Source organism: Antennarius striatus, chromosome 21 (genome assembly GCF_040054535.1).
Source record: "Antennarius striatus isolate MH-2024 chromosome 21, ASM4005453v1, whole genome shotgun sequence".
NCBI classification, from domain to species: Eukaryota; Metazoa; Chordata; class Actinopteri; order Lophiiformes; family Antennariidae; genus Antennarius; species Antennarius striatus.
The window spans coordinates 2,910,001-2,935,491 of record NC_090796.1 but is presented as its reverse complement, the minus strand read 5'-3'; the positions used below and the strand labels follow the sequence as shown (position 1 = coordinate 2,935,491).

Below are 25,491 nucleotides of genomic sequence, written 5' to 3'. Positions count from 1 at the left end.
TTAGCGCAAAAGTCATAGATAAACGTTGACCTTCACATTACGTCAATTCTGATTTGAACTCATCTTTAGCAAACTTTTTTTTTCTTTTTACCACCTATTGGGATAATATATATGTCTATAACTGATAAACGCTTCACTATGTCCCCAAAGGAGTCACTAGCTCGAAGGCTTCTACATATTCATTTCTTCCTGAAGATCTGCTGAAGCCAACTGCATGAACTGAGAGGTGTTAGCCAGACGACAGGGAGGTGAAGGTTTTTTATACCTCGATAAACTATTGGTCCAGAGTCAGCTATGTCATTATAAGAAATCCCTTTCACATATAAAAAATATTGATCAAAGCTGTTGAAATATCTTGTGATTTGGTGATTGTGCACTGAGACATTTCATAAACTTGTCAGCTGTTGAAGCAGTGAGAATCCGTCATCGGAACGCGTCACTGATAAATGAATTCAATAATCCCCTTCCAAACATTCATGATGTTCTGCAAAGATGACAGGGAGCCAGCTCTCCACTTCATGAAGGTCGTTCTATGACGAATCTCCATCTCTATTGCCTTTTATGAGTCATGACAAACAATGGAGGCCTTCACATATAACTGGAGCATCTCTGGGGCGGCCTGCTGTAAATACCTCAAGGCTTTCACACAAACTCTAAGAGAATATTGACAGGAGCAATGGAAAGACGCCGTTCATGTATTCAACACACATTTATTAATGGGTTGTGAAGCATGTCGTGGGAGATGATAAGAAAGCTGTAACTTCATTGGTCAACGTCATGCCACTGGTCATTGTGTGCCTTACTGGACGTCGTTCCAACACCATTACATTTTTTGAAATAATGGAACAACTGTTTTTCTTCATCAATGTCGAAATGATTAATCAGACTTCTTTTCATTGCGCCACTCGTGATTCTGGATCATAATTAAGATAGTAAGAATCTGAAAAGTAACAATATCGTCTGGGACACAAGAGTAAGATTCATTCTGATGAGCTCAGTGTAACCAGATGTGATTATGTGGGACCATGTGAGTGCTTTACAAGATGACAACCCTTCGATACCGACAAAAGATCTTTACACACACACACACACACACACACACACACACACACACACACACACACACACACACACACACACACACACACACACACACACAGAGACAAACACATTTTATTGATATTGACCTGTACGTGGCCCAGAGGTCATAGAGCAAAATCATTAATTCATTAAATCACTGAAAGCTTTTTCGCAGCATGGGGGCTTTATTCTCCCAAAGATCTCAACAACAGTAAAGTAAAAATCAATTTGATGTATACCCGGTGTCAGCAGGCTGGTGGCCAGCGAAATGTTTGGTGGGGGGGGGGGGGGTAGAGCAGGGACGAGAATTATATTGCGTTCGTGCAAATGCGATCGATAAAGTTTCAAGCTTTGTGTTGGATGTTGGATACTGGTGCCCCCCCCCCCTTGAGCAGGAACTATAGCTAACTACTTTAACTAGTGACTTTGTTATTATTAATATTCAAATGTAATACAATACAAAATGTGTTTTTGTTTTTTTCAATTCCAACTCAAATTTATACTGTATTTCCCATTTTGGATACATTTATCATCTAATTTTAAACACGTCAGCTAAATTTGCTAAATTTGTACGAGGAAACTTGCTACAGACTATGAAAGAGTAAGTAAGAAAAAAATGGAACTTAGTCCTTTCTTTCCATGTTCAACACCTGGTAGAAATCTTCAGACAGAATGGAAAGACATTGCAGTGAGCTGACCGAAACGGTCACATTCACAAGTAAAGAGTATATTTTTAGTGTATATTTTCAGCAAAATATACTTAATTCAAATCAGAATTAGCAGATCAGATTATTCGACTTCTACACTTAAATTCCTTACATAATTCCTCTGTTGTTGTTACCTTTTTCTCATCCCCATTAAATAAAGGTTTCAAATATTTCAGTGCAAAGAGTTTTAAGAGCAGCGCTCTTAAAACTCTTTTTGCTCTCCATTCTCTAATATGAAGGAATTTGCACACCTACACACGCACACACGTACACTCATATGTAGAGGGGTACATGTACATGCAAATTCAGGTTATACAAGCACCATACACACAGATAAACCATGAATAAATAGGCACAACCCCCCCACACACACACACACACAAACACACACAGATTTGAATGCATCAGCTCTGCAAGATTGTTATGGAGTCAGTCTTCTCCTGTAATGTAATGCACACATTTATAATAGCCACATTCAGTTCTCTGTTCTGTGTGAATCAAAGGAGAGTAACGGCCCTACAAGGGATGAGGGGAGTGGTGATAAACGGTGGGAGTTGAGTACAGAGAAAAAAGAAGCTGCGACTACAAAGACACAAGCCTATCTAGGGAGAACTGTCCTATTCGGCACCCCCACGCTGTTCATTTTGGTAATATCTTTTCATCTTTTGCCCCCATCATTGTCCTTGCTTACAACTTCCCTCGGTCTTCTTCTAATCCCCCTCTGAGAGTACGAGCAGACGAGCACCTGTACAGTTTGCTTTCAAAGATTTTGTATTTAACTGCACATACAAAATTAATAGGTTCAAAAATTAATGCCAACTCAACAAATGTGCCAGAAAAATCGAATAGGTCTGACTATTGACAGATCAATAGGCATTGATTAACTGCACCAGCGCTGAGAGAAAAGGAGAGTACAATTAACTCATGTCAGGTGTTAATACAGAAATCTTATTCAATTTCATGTCTCTCACGTGGCAGCATCACCAAAGATGGCATGTTAGTGCAGGAATCCACCCCAATGGATTCAGAATAGTTCCCAATGTAAGATTTATAATCTGGGTATACCCTTGAGCCTTTTAGGTATCTACTAAACATGATAGCAAAACCAAGAATGGACCCACTAGGCAGTCAAACTGCAACATCCCGCGAGAGCCCTGAACTCAAAATTTTACCTTGACCTACTTCCATAGGTCAGGGTCATTTAATCAAAGACCCATGATCCGACATGTAACTGATGCGTTCTATTTTTCATGAGATTGAAGAGATATTTACCTAAAAATGTATACAGTTTTGTTCACCTTTCCTTTCATTTCAGCTGAAACTCTTCTATCACACATCACACCTGACACCTTCCTCCACCTTAAGTACTTAAAATCCTCCACCAGGGCTCGAATTTGCCACCACTTTGGTTGCATATCCGCCCAAATTTTTATCAGTGTGACTATTACATATATTTGGGATTACTGGTGCGACGAGGGAAAAAAATCTTTTTTTTCTCTTCTCTCTCGCTCTTTCTCTCTCTCCATAGAGTTAATACTCTCTCTCCCCTCATTTGGGATCTTCCCTCCCTCTTTGCGTGCTCAACAACATTAATATGACAGTCAGTAATAGTATCCTATCAAACGTGGGCTTTCATATGCTCAACTGTGCTTGCTGGTTTTATATTGGTTAAGGTTTCTTTAAATCCCTCCCCACACACTTCCTCCACTGCGCTCTGTAATGTCACGTGATCTGTCCTGCTACACAACATTCGGACTCGGTTTGAGGGAGGAGGACGTTGAAAGCTAAGCTAATGCTGCTTTTTTAAACAAAATGAAACGTACGATTGGGGATTATTTCGGTCAGAGTCCAAGAAATATTTTGGAAACGGTCGCTGTCGACACAGCTAATGACGCTCCAGCCAAGAAGAAAAGCTCGTTTTAGAAAAGAGTGGCTGATAGATTTTGTCCACCTGTCCACCTTCTTGATCTCTTCTCCCTGTAACCTCACTCTTCCACTTGGGTCCCTCTCATTCACACACATGTACTCTGTCTTGCTGCGGCTAACCTTCATTCCTCTCCTTTCCAGGACAAACCTCCACCTCTCTAGCTTCTCCTCCACCTGTTCCCTGCTCTCACTACAGATCACAATGTCATCTGCAAACATCATAGTCCATGGTGATTCCTGTCTAACCTCGTCTGTCAGCCTGTCCATCACCATAGCAACAAGAAGGGGCTCAGAGCTGATCCCTGATGCAGTCCCACCTCCACCATGAACTCCTCTGTCACACCTACACACACCTCACCACTGTCTTACAGTCCTCATACATGTCCTGCACCGCTCTAACATACTTCTCTGCCACTCCAGACTTCCTCATACAATACCACAGTTCCTCTCTGGACACCCTGTCATCAGCTTTCTCCATATCTACAAAAACACAATGCAGCTCCCTCTGGCCTTCTCTGTACTTCTCTATCAACACCCTCAAAGCAAATACTGCATCTGTAGTACTCTTTTTTGGCATGAAACCACACTGCTGCTCACAAACGCTCACTTCTGCCCTTAGTCTAGCTTCCACTACTCTCTCCCATAACTTCATTGTATGGCTCATCAGCTTTATTCCTCTGTAGTTGCCATAACTCTTCACATCTCCCTTGTTCTTAAAAGTGGGCACCAGTACACTTCTCCTCCATTCCTCAGGCATTTGCCAGTACCGCTGTGGCAGTGGTGCAGTGGTAGAGCAGACCTCTTGAATACCAGACATTGCCCAGCCATTGGTGGTTTGAGTCCCGCTCCTGCCAAGACATCGTCCGGAGTTTGAGCTGACAGTGGGAGGTGACAGCTCACCTCCCAGCCACTGCCGAGGCGCCCTCACACTGGCCTTCTCCCTCGTCCTTCTATCTCATCCGGTTCCTGAGTGTACAAAAGTTGAAATTTGACCTTGACATAGTTTTCTCAAGGTCATAATCTCATTTTCATCCCCTTTGCCACCCCAGTAATGTGCTTTTTGTTTCATCTTTCATTCTGCAACGGTTGTGAAGATATTTGGTGGACTAACGGACTGATGGACAGATGGATGGACGAACACACAAACCCTGACAATCACAACACATCACCGCTCCACGGGACGTAACAAGCAGCTACTCCACCACTGGCTCCCTTCACAAGTCTCAGATCCTTATCATGTCCCTGACGCTGAGCTCAGCCGCCCTGGAGGACACTTATCCAACCAGCTCGAACACAATCTCCTTCAGTCGCTATCCAAAGCTTCTGACCACAGCTGAGGAACATAGATTGATGGGTTAATTGAGAGTTTCCCCTTCAGGCACAACTCCCTCGTTATTGAAACGGTCCAGCACAGCGCTCGCAATATTCTACTGCTGACACAGCATCAATTCACCTCTTAACCCCATTTATCATTTATTCTCACATCGCGAATGAGAAGGGAAGATGCTGGAACTCCTTCACTTGGGTCATCACTTCCTCCCAACCCTGAGGTCTGGTCTCAATATATTACAATATACAGTACATTCAATACTTGGTACGGAAACCATCAATTGGAGATTGACACAAGACCACAGCAAACAGCAGTGACTTGAATCAAAGAAGTGAAGCAAGAGTGAAAAAGTGACAAAAACGTGGATCCAAAGAGATTGTTCTTACCCGAATGTTGTCGAAGGATGCTTTGTTAGTGACATCATAGAGGAGTAGCAGAGCTAAGGAGAGAGGACAAAACACACATTTGATTTCTTTGCATACTTGACTTGTAATTGTTCAGACAAATCCAATTCTGAAATTTACAGCCATTTTACAATGGAAAAGTTTGTGTGGCAGGGGGATTGGACATGATTCCAGCTAATCCAGGTAGCTACGCACTAGATTAGCAATCATCCAAGGAAGGTCTACACAAAAAAATATCTCATTATACCCCCATCCACATCTTAGAATGTCTGTCAAAAAGCAGCTGTCAGAGGACTGGTGAGCTGTAACGACCGATGTTAGCTCAGCAGCGGTAAACCCATGATGTGAACATTTATCCGTAAAGTTTCAAATGAATTATTTTAGAGATGCTTTCCAATTCTGAATAACTTTTCCTTTCATCTCTGAACCTGTTTGTGATAATCCATACTGCTGCAATTTCCTGGTAGTTTTATGAAAGGCTTTTGAACTCAGAACAGAGTTATTCATCTCTGATGATGTAGTTGTGTCCTTCACACAGAGAGCCATATTAATTTCCTGTGTGATTCATCGACGGCACGTGGCGGCACGGTGGCGCAGTGGTCAGCGCTGCCGCCTCACAACACGGCGGTCCCGGGTCCGAGTCCCGCTCTGTGCGGAGTTGAGGTGTACGGGAGGGCGTATGTATAAAGTTGCTGAGCCACGGTAACATTGCCGTATATTTGAAATCAAATGAACATCTATGTTGAGCTCATGACTGCGTAACTATGATGACTACCAGAAGCTGCCACCAATGTAAACACCGGCCTCCAGCAATTATTAAAAAATAAATCTAACCACATTTTAAACACAAAGATAACAAAACTTATGTTTAGGTGGACGCTAACAGAATAATTACACTTGAGTGTTCTGATATGTAAACTTTCACAGATATAGGAGCGTTTGGAGGTAACATGCAAATATCTCATAAAGAACAGCTTGCTGAGAGCTACCTTTTAGCATATCGACGTTGCACCTGACTGATACCCACACGTGAATTGCGATACCTCACTGGGTAATATGCTGCTCCACTGCATAATATCACTGCGGGCATTTTTTTTTTAGAGCAAACTCGTCTATCAGATAGAAAAACTCAGTACGCCTGTGAGGGCAATTGTAGGTCATTGTCTCAGACAGAACAACCTTCACTTGAAAGAATTATCCTCCGCAAATTACTTCTGCAGCGTCTCTCCTCCTCCTACTGCATGTAATCCCACCAGTAATCTCCTGCATACGTTATTCCAACACATCCTCATCCTTACAATCCTCAACTGGAAATGCATTTTCAACATATTTCTGAGTTAACGCAGGTTTGTCTGTGAAGGTTGATTAACGTCGTCACTTCAAGTGCAGTCTGGTCAATAGAGGAGGACAGAGGGAGGAGAAGTGGACTGATAGAGAGATGTGACCTGACCTCAACGCTAATTTCCTGTTGTGCAGGTCCTGTTTATGATGCACCAGAGGACCAGAAATAAAAACACAAGGATTTGCTTTCTTTACCCTCCAGAAGTCCAATTAAGCCTTGGCAAAAGAAGAACACCAACAAGACAACAAGATCTCCTCACAGCGGTGAAGATTCACGCAGTTCTGCTATCACAGCTAAATGCTTTGCGGCTACAGAAGATAATATGTTTGCACAAATAAGTTAGAAACTTTCAAATGACAATTTAGCATGGCACAAAACACTCTCAAGACTCAAATGTATAATTTAATAAATTAGACATGTGTGTGAAAAAAATGGTCACCAAGCTTAGCTCCAACGCAACTTCACCTTTTGCAAGAGGTTTGCTTGTTTTGTGCTCATGGCAGCTAATGATCTCTCAAGCCTCAATTTTCAAGCAGGGTTGAGAGTAGATTAGAGAGGGCTGAGAAAATCGTTTCATTCTGATTTCATACCTTCTTTTTCTCAGCAACAGAGACAGAGTTTTGTCGTTGCAGGTACTGTAGCTACGCAGCGGTTGCACAGCAGAACACATAAAAACAAAAATAATAAATGAGAAGCGTGAAGGAAGTCAAACTAAAATCACGAGAAAGAGAAAAATAAAGATGGATAATTATGAGAGAAGAACAACAAAATAAGGGTAACTCTATAAAGAAGACACAAATGCTGATGACTCACAACATTACAAAGGAACCAAGACCTGAAGATGGACCATGATGAGCTGAGAAGCATTAAAAAAAATGAAAGTGACAGAAAAACTTAGAAAACAAACTCATTCTTAATTTGCAGCCTGGAATATAATTTTAAAAATGTTGGGAGGGGTAACTCGTAACACTAAGGTCACTATAAGTTCATCTTTCAACTGAAACTCATTCCCGTGCTTGCATTAAATATGAGTTCAGTTGACTCTGAGGTGTTGTGTTATGCGTTCCATAATACTTCATTATCTTGAATAATCCCTGATGTCTGGAGCATAAAATATTACACAACCCGTATCGTTCCTGTAGCCTCACTGCAAATAATGGACCCTCTCAGACGTGGAAGTTATTAAAAAAAAAACCCCAAAAAACAGCACTGCTCCTGGAGGGACCACAACACGGAAGACCCGGGTTCGAGTCATGCTCTGTGCTGAGTTCGCATGCTCTCCCCGTGTCTGCGTGGGTTCTCTCCGGGTTCTCCGGCTTCCTCCCACCTCCAAAAGAATGTGCTTCAGGTTGATTGGCCGTTCCAAATTGCCCCAAAGGAATGAGTGTGTGTGTGCGTGGTTGTCTGTCTTTGTGTGTGGCTCCGCGGTGCACTGGCGTCATCCCCGGAGTGTCCCCCGCCTCACGCCGTATGCCGCCGAGATAGGCTCCCGCTCCCCGTGACCCGCTGCGACGGATGTAGCGGTGGTAATCTGAAGATGACTGACTGATAATGTGAATGTAGTGACCGGCTATAAGACCGGCTTGGGTTCGGACCTTTTACTAAGAGGACATTTTTCTAACCGCACCTCCGTGACTTTTAATTGAATACCCCTGCCTTACGCCATATTGATCATCTGATTCCTTCTGGCAAATGTGCCATGATTGGTTGGGCGCTTGATTGACAGGTAGTGGGTGGAGTTAAAATGTGACAGGGTGAGGTTTTCAAGTGACCTTATTCAAATATATAGGTGGGGTTATGTTTGTTTATTTATTTATTTAGAATTACAATAAATCTTGCAGCTGTCTTACCACCCAAATGCAACCCACCAGTGCATAATAATGTATAATTATAACACCATCACACATGAAATGTTTGATTTAGTGAGTCACCTTTTCTGTCAAAGTTCTTGAGGGAACCCCTGACCATTAAGTCATGACGTTTGATGGAGTGAAGTGATCCATTAAGGCCATGTACTCCAATCCATCATCTCTCAGATGATAGTCATCATCAATAATCTGGCTGACCTTGGCTTTCTTCTTCTGTCGAATATAAGTCATGCAATGTATTAAACTGTAAATAAACAAAGACTAGCAATACAATGTGTTTGTTAATGCTTTGAAAAATAATAACAATAAAATCCAACCATCCATAAAGACCATTAGCTTTTATTTGATTGCTTAATCATTAAAATGCCAACTGACGCTTCCCCTTGTGAGTTATAATTATCCAATAACGTAATAGGCCTTATACTACTCAATGTTAGTCAGTTAGCTTAATGCTTACTTTCTGTAAAACGTAACATTAACTCTCCATAAATTCAGATTTCATGTCATGTTAAAATACCAACAAATCTTAGACTAAGTGAACAATTTGCTCTGATGTCAGACTTCAAGTTGTCTTCTCTTCTCTCCCGTCTTTTCCTCCACAAATCTCTAGCATAACGGCTGGAAACTAGCTGTTACTGTGTTGCTTATATTTGTTCTGACATCATTTTTGGTGTATATAAACACACTGATCCAAAAAAAAAAATCAGATGGGCATGTTTCCCCAACAGAAGTTCATCATTACCTCTCCCCTAAAGCACTCTTATAAATGATGATGAGATCCTCCCCATTGTGAAGCAGTATTGTAGGGTTTTCAGGAGAGACTTTTACAGACTGATTAGCATAGACATTAAAATGCAGCCAGAATATTTTCATCAAGTTGGAAATGCCAGATAAGTACTAACAGCTACTCTCCTGCTCCATTACTGCCTTGGAAATGAAAACACACCTGTGATTACTCCAAACTGTGCATGTGCTAATGAAAAACCAAGTGTGTATGTGATAAATCATATTCACGTTACTCCTACAGGCAATCTATATACACTGTCAGAGTTGATATGAATGTATGAACATATGAAAGACTCTAAAATTGCTACCCGTCTCTTCCCTTCCATTACCTTTATTAAACTTCTGACAGTTCCACAGGCGGTTATCGTTTCCACCTCTTCTTTTAGCTAAACATAGCCCACAGGGTTTCATTCTCCATTTTAGAAAGTGGTGGAGCAATTACAGTGACTAGCAATTACCTAAGTACCCAGATGTTGCAACAGTAGAATCCGTAAGTGTATTATGGCAGTAGCTTCAGCAGAATGTTAAAGAGAAATTAGTATGAAAAGTATGTGAAATATGACAGAGGAATCAATATTTGATGACATTAAAGAGAACCTTGACATTTCTTTCTCCTTCCTCTCTACACAAGAATAGCCCATCAAACATGTCTTTGACTGACATCGCACAACCGTTTTAATATGTGGGATGTGAAGCGTTCAGACTTGTGTCTATGTGAGAGCAAACAAGGAAAATATGTGTTTGATGATTGATGATTGCAGAGCTCTATTTTCCACGTGGGCAACATGGTCAATGTCTGGTGTCATGTTATTTCCTTCTTGTTCCTCTAATTCATAATTTATTTTTTTTAACTTTCCCCTCCAATTTTCCTGTCACCAAATCATCCCTTCACCTTTCATGGTTTGCTCTGCCATTGTCCATCCTCCTGTCTAAGATGGGGTATTATTCTCTCTGACCTATATGTTATTGATTAAACACCAAAGTCCTTCAATCTCTGCTTCCTGTTGGTTCTGGGTTGACTGAGGAGACGGAGGAAGGAGAGAATGACCAGCGCTGCACGTTAGACCACTGTACCCTCGCTGATTGTTCACTGTGTTGATATAGGTGTTAACCATGTTAGTGTATCCTCATTCAGTTTGAATCTGAAGTAATTAGACATGTTCATTGAAAACAGAAGTCTAGTTGCTTCAGATTCACCATGTTAGTTGTGCATCATTACTTGTGAGAAATTAGCATGACACGACTGTCACTGTGCAGACATGACATTATTCAGGGCAAATTAAAGTTATAAATGTTGTTTCCGGTGTCCACAATAGAGCCCAGCCTGAACTGGCCATCCAATCTGTACGCCAGAAATGATGAAATTGCATGTTGCAACCATGGAAACTGAAACTTAATATGAACAGAAAGTAAAATGTATTCAGGAACTGAAAACGAATACAAATGAATACTTTTGAACAATTAGAATGAATCACAGATTTAGAATCTTTTCCAATTTGGAAAATCCATAATTTCTCGTTGCACAATCATTTTTATTAGTGATTTCAGGCATGGCTCTAGGTTGACAGGTGATGCAAGCAGGAGAGAATGAGATAAGAAATAATGATGTCATGACAATGGTGTAATATGTGAATGTAGCCTCTGAGGCACACTAAAGTTGGCTATAGCTTGTTCAAACTCATTTTAGACAGGTTGGTGGTATTAGGTACAGGGTAAAGAACAGGGCCTCTGGTGAAGGAGTATCTTTGGGTCATGCAGTGATGAAAAGGACCACAAAATGGTCAAGGTGATCAAATCGCAAGTCAGTCCAACCGTGTCCTGTGGCTGTGAGCACTGTCAGCAAAAGTTTGAGATCTCAGATACAGGAGATGAGTTTCCTCTGTAGGGAGGCTGGGCAAAGCCTTAGTAAAGGAAGCATTGAGCTGCTGATTCTTGGCATCAAAAGAATCCATCTGAGGTGATTATTTTTCTTCTGGGGATTTTCAGGTACGTCAAACTGGGAAGAGACCCTGGGTCGGACGGAGAACCTACCAGAAGATGAACCTAATATAGGCTGGGAATGCCTCAGGGTCCTAGATGAGGAAGTGGAAGTTTTGCTGGGGGAAGGACCTCTGCAGTACCGTGGCTACCCCACTGCTTTAGGGAGCTAATGGATAATCTGATTCTGTAAAATATGATGATTTGCAATTAAATATCAGATAATCTAAATACATTTCTGTTTCCATTTTTTTCCCATTACCTAACTTTTGTGTTACATTTATTGGCACTTTGCCGTGGTTACCACTGTCGATTACCTTTTGACCTTGACAGTTTATACCATCCCATAAACATCTCACGACAAAATGGCCAAAGATCTTTACTCTGACACCATCATCTAGACCACTGCTAAGCATATAATAGTATAGATTATTTTGGATTTCAAGCACAAGTTCATTATATTTTTGGTCATAAAATTCCTATTTATTTCAGCTTAAGCTGGATCCTTGATCTTCTATATCTACAACAGGGTAATTGAATTTTTTTTGCTTTTTCAACAAAAAAATGATAAATAAATGATATTCTTCTTGCACATTGAGAGCATTAATATGAAATAACTACTGGGGCATGGGTCCACTGCTATAACACACCGTCTCCACCTCGACCACAAAGGAAAGATTATAAAGGCCATTACAGAGAAAGGAAGCAGCACCGGCGCCTAGTTCTCAACAATAGACTGAACAACCTTTTAATTGTAAGCTACCATTTGGAGCAGCCATTTCTGGTGTAATAACATAATAACTGTCAGTCCGCTTCTATAAATTCATCATGTTGGCTACTGTCTGCGTGATAAGGTAAGGCAAAACACATTTCTAGCTCAAATGGCCATCATTTATAAATGTGACGCCTACAGGATGCTACAGATCACACAGACGACAATGCTCTCGTCAGGACTTCACTTCATTAGGAAAACGACGACTTCACAGCTTCATTTAGCAAAACTTGATTTGTCATGAAGGCTAAGTCCACGTGGGCTACAATATAGACGCTCACTCTTGTTTTCCACCACCTGCTGAGCTCTAGAAAGACTGTCTTTACTTCCTTTATGCCTGCTATAGGGCATTTCTTTCTACTGAAGTACAGCATAATGCCATTTTATTCCAAGGGGAGTTTCTATTGGTAGCTCCACAATGGCTTTATCTACCTTTATATTCATCCTTCTGTTTCTACCTACTTTAGTTGATTTGAGCCTCCGGTCCTCGGTCATGACAATGCTCACAGTCCTGGAGTGCTAAAAGCTAGTTCTTTATTTGAACTTTGGACCTCATTTTATAAAAGATATTCATCTAACCATACTTCTGTCTTTCACCCTCTCCCTCATACATCTCTTAACAGCTGTCTTCATATTGTGTCACTTATTTCTCGTCTGGCCCATCCATTCCTATCTACCCCCACTTGTTGCCTGCCCTGTCTCTCCCAATAAGTCCAGTTTTCCTCTTTTTAAACACCCCATGGCTTTGCTCCAATCATGGAAATGACAAATTGCCAATTCAACTGGGAGAAAGGAGGGGAAAAAAGTCTGTTTCTTGATCCAGGACCTGGACCTCCACAGCGCTCTCCAACAGATGGGCTTGGCAAATTGCACTGGGCTGGTTTCAACCTCCGGCTTATTTGTCCTGATTGTCTGGATGTTCTTGCTCTCTCATTATGGGCTTAATAACAGCTGAACTTGGGGCCAAAGCTGAATTTTTAAAAAATATCGATGGCTTTGTTATTGATGCCAATGTTATTACTTTTAAACATTATTTAACAGTTATTGATCTGCAATTGACTCTCAGTAATTACTGCGAGTTTGGAGCCAAAATGTCCATCTCTTGGGATGGCGATATCAGTCTGCTCGTTCCAAACAGAACATCCAAACCATAAAACTTGGTTATGAATGTACAAGGTGTCCTCATGACTTTATTTATTTACTGATTGACCTGCACCCTTTGTACACTCTAGTTCATGTAATCTGGTGAAATTACCCAACATCTCACTTATACATTGGAGTCAATTTTTGTATGTAGAAACTCAGAGTTCCCAGGTGATGTTTCCATCCTGGAGCTGCTTCAATTCTGAGCATCTTGAAATTAGCTACTGACACTTCAAGTCCTGTGTGTGAAACCTTATTAGAGTGAGGCAATATGGAGATGTCCTGTTTTCCTGCCGTCTAGTCATCCATGCTGCTTTGCATCACCTTTGCTGCAGTCAATGTATTTAATTTGGGAAAAAAAGTTTAGTCAAATTAACTGTTCTGAGGAAGAGTATGTCAATGAGAAGTTCTCAGAGCTCAGTTCATTCACCAGCCTTTCTTTATGTGTTCAGAGGAGAAAACGACAGTCTACGCTTATGGTTTTCTGTAACTTGCTGTGGTGTCATGACAGTTTCCTTTTACAACAATTAATTTAGCTCTCTATGTGCTGAAATTATTTCTAAAGTTTTAAATGCCTAACTTTAGCAGATGGCCATGTGCAAGGTGCAGCACTTCCCTCTCTGGCTCACAATAGAAAATTCTAATAAAGATTGACAATTTAGTTCCCAGAGAGGACCGGTGATGGTCACATGCACGTAATAAAATAGATTCAAGAGTTTGTTGCAAGACCAAAATGAGCATTGATCTCATAAACAGTTGTATGAGAATACATGCAGACGGGGAAAAAAGGAAACAAAAAGCAGATGGTGATGGAGTTGTGCAGAAAACTTCAGCAATAATGAGCAGCTCCAAAGAAATATCTCTAACTCACAACATAGCATATGGACTAATGCTAATGTTTTGTACGGGTATGAAAATCTTTATAATGAGTATTTCTGTGTTGACTGTCTTAAATTGATGTTATATACATCTGCAAATTTTTTAGTTTTTATACGGTGAAGTTTTGTCTTATGTCTCTCTCTCTCTCTCTCACACACACACACACACACACACACACACACACACACACACACACACACACACACACACACACACACACACACACACACACACACACACACACACACACACACACACACAGGAATAACTGATACCTGTCCAATCCCCCCACTGTGGGAAAGGCAGACCCCTTCTTTCCACCCAGCAGTCAGCTGCTTTCAGGTTAGCTGCACTTCCCAGAGCTTCATTCATATTTTCTAGTTCCCCAGTAGAAAAGCACTGGAACTGAGTGACGACAGATTTCGACGGAACAAATCAACGCAACATCAGTCTGAGGCCTTTGTTGACGTCAGGAGTAGCTCAAAGAGGAAAACAGAGGGGAATCGTACCGTTAGCGTCACGGTAGTAAGCGTGTGTCACGCTCCTGAAACGCTCCTGTCCAGCCGTGTCCCAAATCTACAAGGAAACAACAAGAACACATCATCATCATCATCATCATCATCATCATCATCATCATTACTATACTTGGTGTATTGAGTGCCTTTAAGAACCAGCAGTCACAAAAAAACATCATGACAGTTCCTCCCAACATCAAAAGTTTTAAGATCTGTGACTCAAACCTTTTTTGTTTTTTTATGTGAGTGTATTTTTAACTTCTCTGACATTATGTGATATTTGAACTAAAAACTTCTGAGTACCCGTCCAACATCGTTGCACCATGCAGCCGCCTCATAAAGCATTGCTTTTAAAGTTGAATAATGTATTCTAATTACTTTCCAGTAACAACTCCGACATTCGCGACACATTATTTTAAAGTTTGTCAGAATGGGAGCAGAACATCACAAATTGTTATGTAATAAGATTATTTATCTCTTCTGCCTTCAAGCTCTTAAATGAGTGAAATCTACACACAGGATTCATTGAACTATTTACAGGAAAACCAGCTGAAAGATCCCGATAAACACAAATCCATTAAAGAAGAGAGAAACAAGTCGCTTTTCTTACTGAGGTATAAAAAACCCAACAGATTCGATTGATGTATTTTTTTGAATGGCGAGGCTTTTATCTACATCTCTGTCTGTTTTTTGCTGATTACTTCCAGACTTGATAATCTGATGGAACGTCTTCTAGTTTAGTGTCTCCAGTCAAGCAGAGCAGCAGGATAATTGACCGATGGAGATTAACGAGAGCTTCATTAAGTCATTAAAGTCATCACATTGGCTTCTTCAACCTCCCAGTGTAAGAAATGGAGCCTTTGAGAGGATTTTACGCCACGGAAAACAGATGCTGGTGATTAATTATTCAGGAAAATGTCTATGTGACTGTACTTTGACAGAAATTAAAGCAGACTCTTCATTTTAATTGGTTTCAAAATTAAAGACAGAATCCGTTGTGTTCTCACCTGCAGCTTCACCTTCACAGCATCGATGCTCATTACTTTATTCTGAAAGACAAAAGCAGTGAAGATAACTGTAAATCTGCCGACAGAAAAAGAAATGCAAGAGAAAAAGTCTAAAAAAAACAACAACAACACAAAAACGGTAATTATAAGCATTAAAGGAACATCGAACACCCATTAGTTGACCCTTTTGAGGGTTGTTTTGGGGGTGGAATAGTTTGATCCAAAAGCTCCAGGAGCCCAGCGGCCTCAGAGGAGTTTGGACCGTTACGTTACGGTGAGGTTTTCATATAACCAGATCATTTTTGTATAATCTTCTGAGTCAATGTGAACAAACCTCCTGTTATGACGAAGTTTTTTTTGTTGTTTCAGGGAGTTGCATCATTTACCAAAACTACGGCTGCCAAGCAGTTTTGTGCACACACACACACACACACACACACACACACACAAACACACACGCACGTACAGACACACACACACACAAACACACACACAATTTTTTCAACAAATCTACAATATCTGTCAGTTGGAAAATAATTGGCAGTCGAGATTTTTTTTTTAAACTGACAACAACTATTGCATTATTTCAAAATTCTTCAATCAATGATTATCACATCTTTGTCATTTATTATCACAGGGGATGTGATAAAACTAAATTTACAACCAGAAAAAAAGAATCCAGCAAGTCTGTGTGATGCAGTTCACAGACAGACAAACAAAAAGCTGCAAGGAGGCAGATTTCCTTCTTGTACATTGAATAAACTTTACTAACCTCTATAGAAATGTAAGACGTTGAACACACATCACTGTCTTCCTGGGACGCTATTGCTGTGCAGTTACTGAGTGCTTTAAAAATATGCTTGTCTGGATGCGTATATCTGCCTCCATGATGTCAGGATGTAATTGTTAAGTCTGCACACAAGGTTCAGTCAGTAACAGACTCCGAGAACAAACGATGATGACTCCAGGCGGCTCTCATACTTCATGAGCTGAATCAGTTCGGACTAAATTGACCATTCACTAAAACCTTTAAGCAAAAAGTGATTCAATAGCACCACAGCAGTCATAACTAGTCACAGCAAGAGTGAGGAAGAAATTGAAAATTGTACTTTTCAGGTAAATTGGAAAAAAGTTGGGAGCGAGTCATCACAGTTACGAGTCTCACATCTTCAGTTTGAGCTTTAAAGTTGAGGCATGAGGCATTGCATTGGCTGTGCAAATCTAAATTTAGATTTCTTGACAGGGGTTGGAAAAAGCTGCATCCGTGCAATTTCCCACCGCATATTCATGCAATTTGAAATTCATTTATGTGGTTTGTTCACAGTTTGCATTTAAAATGTAACTCAACATCTTTTTTTTTTTTTTTTTTTTAGATTAGTAGGTGTACCTGAATGTACCATGAAGATTTCATCCATGTGTCAGACCAACAGATAGAAAAAAGACGGGAGAGTTGTGCGTCTAAATGACTTTAAAACATAATAAATAGCTGCAATCATTTTTACTGCCAAATGCAGGACACCAAAATCTACTCATCCACCTCAATAAATAATCATTTGTGACTTTTTTATGGAATAATATCGTTTATCATCATTGGACCTGGTGTGTTGGATCTGACTGAAGCTCACAGCTCTGCGAAAAAAAAAAAAGTTTATCAGTCATAACATGTTCAACTGTATTCTTTTAACTTGATTTTTTTTTTTTTACTGGTAATCACTATTCATCTCCAAGAATAAGGAGAAAATCATTACGTAATTTGCTAGATCATAAGGTTACAAGTTATGCCCATACCATCGCTTTTCTTGTTGTGGTTGGTTGATCTGCCACAGTGAAAGCCTGCATCCCATCAGCATTGGCTTACATTATCTGTTCTCTCCAAGCCACTTCCACTTATCAGTAACCAGAAAAAAACATTTTAAAATCCATACGTGCAGTAAATATAATCCGCAGTATATTGACTACTATAAGAATGCAATTATTTCTCTCTGTCGACCCACTACAATGAACACAATTTGATGTTTTTTCTGGTAATTTTTGTACAGTATATACTACAGATCAGTGGTTAAATGATTGGTCGGTGCCAGTAGAGGGTCGATCTGCTGCAGTCCAGACACTGATGGATGTTTGTGTTCATTCAAGGGTTATAACGTGAGCCGAAGAGGGAAACGGTAACCTTGTCTATTTTAGTCAAGTTAGGCAGAAATCAACCTTTAAGCTGAAATTAGAATTAAATACCACATGGGGTGGAATTTGCAGGTGCAGCCTTTCCATATCTATTTACTGCTGAATGCAACGCCACAAAAAAAGCATCAGCAATCTATTCAGCTGCTCAGACTCACAGGTCTCAGGGCTTTAGACCATTATCAGTATCCACTCGGGGCTACTGGAGTCACTGGAGGCTTGTTGAAACAGGTGTTTTATGTCAATTTTTCTGCAAACTACAACGGAAATTACTGTTTTACTGTCAGATGGATGGAAGGCCTGATTGAAAGCTGGTGCAGGACAGTGACAGTGTTACTAATGATTAACGTTAGTCTGGAGTAAAGCTGTTAACAGCCCTGTGTGTAAGTCTGCACCACCATCCTGCAGAAATGTCTAGCTTTCTCCCAAGAAAAAAATACTACCTGACTTTTACACCCAATTCCTGTAACAATTTTCAAAAACATTTTATGGATCATTTGAGATTGAGCTTTTAAACATTACGAATTGCTCTTTTCAGACAGGAGTCTTTCCTGCTGCCTTTAAAATGGCAAAGATGAAGCCTCTTCTGGTGAAGAGCTTTTTATATGCTGATATTCTTAATGACATCGATCTAAGGTACAATTTGGACTCACGCAAGATTATTTTCGTGCTGCTATTGGACCTTAGCACAACCCCTGACACAGTAGATCACCCACACCAGTCATTATATGCAACCTTATGCCTGTGATTGAAGGTGATAGTTATCATTTTTATGACTCAAGAAATATAATCTCTACCAAATAATAATCTGAATAACAATGGCATTGACAATAGGAACGAATAATTGAAATCTCTTTTCTCATATCTAGTTTATTGTTAAATTGAAACAACAGGAACTGGGCATCATTGTCTTTGTCTGTATGACACATGAGGAGAGACACGTGAACCAATCACATGTAGACACAAACCTGCACACGAAGCAAAGATCCGTCTGCATTTTTCAGGCAGCGGAAATCAAAATTATTCCAAGCATATTATTAATGTAGAACATGATTTATCCATGCTGAGCTCCAGAGGTGTTGGAGTCAAGAGGTAATGTACCGGCAGAGATAAGAGCGTATAATTCCTGGGATATGTGAGCCTCAGACAGTCACAACTTTGTCAAACTGTGGATCACTTTCTTGTTTACGACTTTTGTACAAGGTACAGAAGAGGGAACCTGCTTTAGCACAGAAAGTATGGATAATTCAAGCTTCTAACAGCTATAGAATACTTACAAATATTGCTGGCATGGTACAATTATCAAACCTCCTAAAAAATGACAGAAATGCAGGTCATTATGTGCCTTAAACATAACCCCTTTTCTACCCTCATTTCAGTCATATTGTATTATTCTCTTCCAGAGCCACAAGACTATGGCAATTTTAAAAAGGAATGAAAGTAAAGACCTGATGCAAGACCTTTGAGAAAACATTAAAAGTTCACTGTGAAAGTTTATTATGTGATTACAAAGCATGTTTTACTTTCATAGAAAACTTAAAAATCCATCTGTTACAGCAAAAACTAGAGTCTCTGAGGTAAAGTTTTGGAAAAGCATTCACAGCAGTCCAACGGGGAGCCTTCTGGTCAGACTGAAAAACAGAAAAGACAAACAGCTTCCTGTGATCCGGTCGACAGGCAGCTTGAACTGAGTCCAAATCAGAGTACACTGCTGTGGGTAACACCACACTATTAGAATAAAAATAACTATTTAGCATAACCCATTAGAATTCATTCGGGTTGAGGCTTATTTGGCTTCAATATGTGCCGTTCAAAGTTTCTAGTAGAAACTGACTGCTATTTAATTTTAGTTTGATTTAAGTGGAATTGTGACTCGCGGTAAATGCGTTCCAGGACCACCCATGAAAAACAAAATTCACCAATATAGCTACAAACTATTTCTTTCATTATTTACTGTAATTTAAACATTGATGAACCCTCCCCATACTGATATTAAACCACCGTATATCTGTATTACCTTTTCCCACACTATTATGGACTGTATAAAACACATTTGTATTAAAGAAAAGTTAGAGGAGGTACCGTCAGTCTCAGAAAGCAGGATGATGTCAGCCAATAGCATGTGCGTACAGTATCACGTGACTACCGACTAAAATCTGTGATGTAGTGAAGCCGTGCATTTTGAAGCGTGAATAAGCTTCACTGTACTTGAAATTGTGTTTTACTTTACACTAATTTATAGTTAATTCAGAATGATCTTCTCAAATCACTATATTTATTTTGTACCTAATAATTTACCATTTTATGTTAGTTAAAAACTGTACAATCAAAAGTACTATTAATTGAACCGATAACAGCATAGTACGCGTAAACTAGCCACAGCAGAAAAATAAAATACGCACTCATATACACCGATCTGTCACTGCATTATGACTCCTGAAGGGTGAATAACAGTGATAATCTCTTTGCCGAGGTGCCTGTTAGTGGGTGTGACACATGAGGCAGCATCTGGACTATTGATTCTCAAACTTGATGCAGGAAAGCATTAGGATTTAAGGTTTGACGAGTCCTGGCCAGAGGATGTCTAACGCTGTGACTCTCGTCGACAGCCTCTTATCCGCCTCGGTGTTCACGCGTCTGCTGAAGGCTGTACCAGCCAGCCAGGGGTTAAGGGGTGGGGTACACCTCAGATGAGACGCCAGCCAGGTTACCTAGCAAACATACAACACCAGGATGCACTATGGGAAGAACACATGCCAGCAGAGGCAGCGTGACGCTTTGGGCTATGTTCTGCCCTCCATTAGGCATCTGTAGTTTCAGTGTTTCCTGTATAGCAGCTCTTTAATCTGTAGCTTCATCAGCAGCTTCCTCCTCATTGTATGAACCACCGCATAGATGAATAACTGTATTCTGTTCTGTCTTTCTCCAGCTCTATTGTTGTCTCTGTCCTTGGCTCCGTCTCACCCTCTCTGTTATTGTCTGTCTTTCTATCTGTTTCTTTCTCTCTGTTACAGACTCACTCGTTCTCTCTCTTCCTCTTTCTCCACCCAACCGGTTAATGCATCTAGACGTCCACTCCAGGTTTCTGCCTGTTAAAAAGACATTTTTCTGGCCTTTGTGGTCGAAGTGCTTGCTAATATGGGAGAAGTCGAGTTCTACTAAAGTAGATATTTTCTACCTGTGAGGTTCTTTGACATTACTGTACTTGTTACGATCTGGCACCACACAAATGAAATTGAATTGACCTGAATTAAACTGAATATATTGTCATAAACAACCCCAAACTAATCATAAAACACCTTCATCTTAAGCACAGAATGATAAATAACCAATTTAAACAACTTCAACCTAACACTCATCCACCTGTTTTATTATATTGTATTGAAATATTGATGAATCATGATCACTCTAGATAAAAATACAGTAAAGAGATATTCACATACAAAATAAAAAAAAAGAAGTAAATAAATAAAAATTAAAATAAAAACTAAAAGTTGAAAATGAACCTAAATTACATTTTCGGTCACTTAGCAAACGTCTATACGTTGCATGATGTTGTTAAATATAATGTCAGCAGAGCGCTTTTCCTCTTGGTGCATCATCCTGAACACAAATGGAGCAACAAGCTGTGGAGATCAATGTTAGCGCCAACACAACTCTACATCACCGTGTCAGGGGTTGGTCTTGTTTGATGAGCAGTGAAGAAGTGGTCGATTATAGAATGTGTCGTGACAGCTGACAATGTGGTGCAGCGTGGACACACACACACACACACACACACACACACACACACACACACACACACACACACACACACACACACACACACACACACACACACACCACAAACAACACAAACAAACATGAATCTAAACAGGATCAAATGAGGATCAACAAACACACACACTGAGTACAGTAATCTCTCGTTACCAGCGGTTAATGCATTCCAGGACCAACCGCGAAAAAAGAACATGTGACATAAAACACACACACACACACACACACAGAGTCCTATCCAGGGTCAGAAATTACCCAGAAGCACTTACACACGTGGCTAAGCTATGACAAATAACCATTAATATTCAAACAGCAGCTTTAACCATCGCAGTCCTCATCCATCAATCGGCCCGTCGGTCTGATCAGACCTGACTTTGAATATCAATGAGTCAAAACAGATGAAAACAATCAACATCCTGCTGAGGGACACTCTTGACACTGGTTTCACGTGTCTGTTTTACATTTGTTTCATCACTATTGCCTCACTCACACTTCAGCATCAGGACCAACATGTAGGTTTCATCTACATCTTCCTTGCGTCCTTTCTTGGAAATACCTGAGACCCTTTTTTAAAAAAATTACCAACCCCATTGCAGTTCAAAGTGGTCGCTCGATACCCAGAATGCACTGAGTGTGCTGCAAAACAAAATCAATGGCTGCCACACTCTAATGGAGGAGCTACCTTCATGCCCATAACATGTTTTTTTATTGCAGCTACCATATGGAGGATGTTCACACAGATGCTAAACAGCTACTGAGAGGTAGCCAAGAGTGTGTGTTGTGCTGAAGAATACACACGGCATCCATTTGCCCTGAGGAACTACCAATCCGTGATGGAAAATGAATTTTAAGGTTAAAGTTTATGTCGTGTTTTAATTCCATTTTGCCATGTTTGTTCTGCTTTTCCCTCTAATGCATTATTTCTTTGTTTTGGATAAATTAACTCCACACTATTAGTACTGATAAAAACTGGGTGTAAAATATAAAAACACATGTAAATCAGTAGTTTTTGTTGTCATCTTCAACATCATCCTCATAAAAATCCTAAATCCTCTATCATCATCATCATCATCATCATCATCATCATCATCATCATCATCATCATCATTCATTGTCTATCATTATCATCACTTTCTATCATTCTCACTATCATCTACATCACCCTTAAATCATTAACACCACCCTCTATCATTACCATTCTCAATAAATTACCATCATCATCTATCATTGTCATCCTCTATCTTCTATATCATCCTCTATATCATACTCTATATTATCATATTCCATCATCTTCATCATCTTAAATTAGTATCAAAGCAGTTTTCTGAGGGTTTTTTTAGCCAGTTTATTCAAGAAAAGGGAAGAAGGTTGGTGTGAACTTTATATTGTGTGGAGAAACAACAGTCAGATGCTTCTCTGGTAGCAGATCAAAATGAGTTCATAGACACAAATAAAGCTGACAGCATCTGGCTTTCAGCTGCTGTTCTGTTTCTCCTGGCTTCCACTGAAGCCAGCTCGCTCTCCAAAAGGTTTCGCTGCAAACATGCACATGCATCAACCGTCCAAACCACAATACTTTCTGATTAATGCTGACATAATGAGAGGTAATTATTGAGGTATATACTGGCTCTTTGAGATTTCAGGAGGAAATGAACCCTCGGGTAAAAGACGGCTTAAGTTAAATGGAGAGAGATTCAACAACAGCTAAACAGAAACTATAGTCGGCACCTATTTGACAATGACAGATGTTCCCCAGAGGTTACTGAAACCCAAATCTCAGAAATAAAAGAGAATGAAAGAAAGTAATTTTCTCTCTCTGGCCGTGGGTTCAAATAAAGCACTGGGGCAAAAACATGCACTTTTTACCTCTGTCAAAAACCACTGGTTCTAGCAGGCTGCACAGAAAGAGATTTAATGAAGGGACTACTTCACGAATAGAACAAAACGTCCTCAATGAGCCCCAGGTTTCTAACACAGCGATATACGCCACCCTAATTATGAGTGGAAGCAGATCTACCACAAAGGTACTTCATAAAGCTTCCACTGAATATTACTCTGCATTTGCTGAGTTGTCCAAGTTAAAAAATGGAGGAAAAGATGTGAATAAAGCAGACGGTGCAGTCTGGTCTGCTTTGCTACCTAAGTATTGAAGAAGAAATTAGAAAAGCACATTTAGAAACGCAAGTTTATTTAAATAGTAAATACGATCATTCACAACACTTTAGGAACTTTCTTCCGAAGCAAATGAGTCTTTATGTAACCGCGTAGGTCAGCTGAGAGCCTGTCTTCATCTACAACCTGACATCCATGCACCAGTGTGATACACTGGAAGTTTGCCAAAGGGCGTGGAATTGGGACACTACTGGGATGGAATGGGATTAGAACCTCTAACCTTAGTGGGCAGCCACTCTACCAATGACCCCAGCTTCTGCATCAAATATTAGATGGATCATTACAAATGTTGTGAATACAATGATGATGATGATGATGATAACCATGACTACGATGATGATGATTTTTACGTGGTTTCATCATCAGTCCAAACATTTAAAGTTGTGTTATATTTTGGTTTAAATTGAAAGAGAAGCAAAAACTTTGTTCCATTCAACTCCATTTGTGTTTTGTCTTTAAAGCTCAGAGAAATTATTGAGCACAGTTTAAAAAAAAAAGAAAATCATAATTTTTGGTTTACAGTTCAGTTCTGTTTTATTTTATTTAGGACACACGGTGACACTCTGTCCTTCCTGTTTCTCTTGTGGAAATATTTAAAGTGCTGCTTTTGAACAGGTGTGAAACATTATCACAGGTAAAGCTGGTGGGGATTTGGCCTCCAGCTCTTTCTCTGCAGACTGAGGCAGAGAATTAATCCCTGTTCAGACAGAAAGACAGATAAGGGCTGTGAAGGAACAAAGGCAGCTGTGTTTTTTATAAAGGACATTTGTTATTCTCTGAGGTGATGAAATGTTCAATGACGTATGAAACTGTATGTACACTAGAAAACTTTACACACTCTGACAAACGTGAAATTTGGGATCTGACTTGTGCAAAATAATCCTGGAACTTTTTTTTTTTTTAAATCCTGTGGAGTTTAACCAATATGTCCAGAGAGTTAAATAAAACATGAAATTTAAATTCTGTAGAGCCTTACAAAATGTCCTGTTCTCCAGTTGAGAGACTGAAAATATGCAGGATTAATGGGACAAAGCTAACCATGTGGGCAATGTGTTATTAAAATAAATGTGGGTCAATGTTTTTTACTCAAGATGAAGGTTAATCCAAACTAGTTAAAACCAGTGACATCTTGATGGGTTGGTTTGCTTTTGGTTTTGTACCTTTGGGAAATACACTATAATTACTTATATTTTGCCAATTGTGCCTTTTTCAAGCATATAGTCAATAATAAAAAGTCTAATGAACTAAAAATAAATAATATTTTTAGATTAAATGAAATAAAAAGAAAAAGCCCTATGTGCTTCTCCCCAACATGGAGTAAATGCTGCATCACTGCAGATACAAGACATGTCTGAGGCTACGTTAAAAATAAATAAAATAAATAAAGTTAAAAGAAAAAGGAGACGACACAGGGGGTTCAGAGACCAATCAGATTCAGGTTGGATTCAGTGCCCCATTGATCACACCTCTTCTTCTGCCCATTAAAACACAACTAAACCAGGTAAACACGCGTTCTGCTTCACTCAAGCAAAACAAGTTGTGTTAAATTCTGAACGCGACCCGTCCTCTCCAGTCACGGTGCGGCGGATTCCCACAGAATAGCTCAAACCCCGCATCTGACAATAAAA

The 25,491-nt window shown here is 39.9% G+C and overlaps 1 protein-coding gene across 1 annotated transcript in view; it reads right to left on the bottom strand.

Moving 5' to 3' along the window:
• Window positions 1-25,491, bottom strand: part of LOC137588772 (ras-related protein Rab-26) — a 69,459-nt gene that overhangs the window by 27,132 nt on the left and 16,836 nt on the right. Inside the window, exons 3-5 of the mRNA XM_068306042.1 lie at window positions 15,737-15,778; window positions 14,724-14,790; window positions 5,430-5,482 (exon numbers count right to left, since the gene is read on the bottom strand). Of these exons, the coding sequence (XP_068162143.1) occupies window positions 5,430-5,482; window positions 14,724-14,790; window positions 15,737-15,778 (162 nt within the window). The remainder of the gene's footprint in view (window positions 1-5,429; window positions 5,483-14,723; window positions 14,791-15,736; window positions 15,779-25,491) is intronic.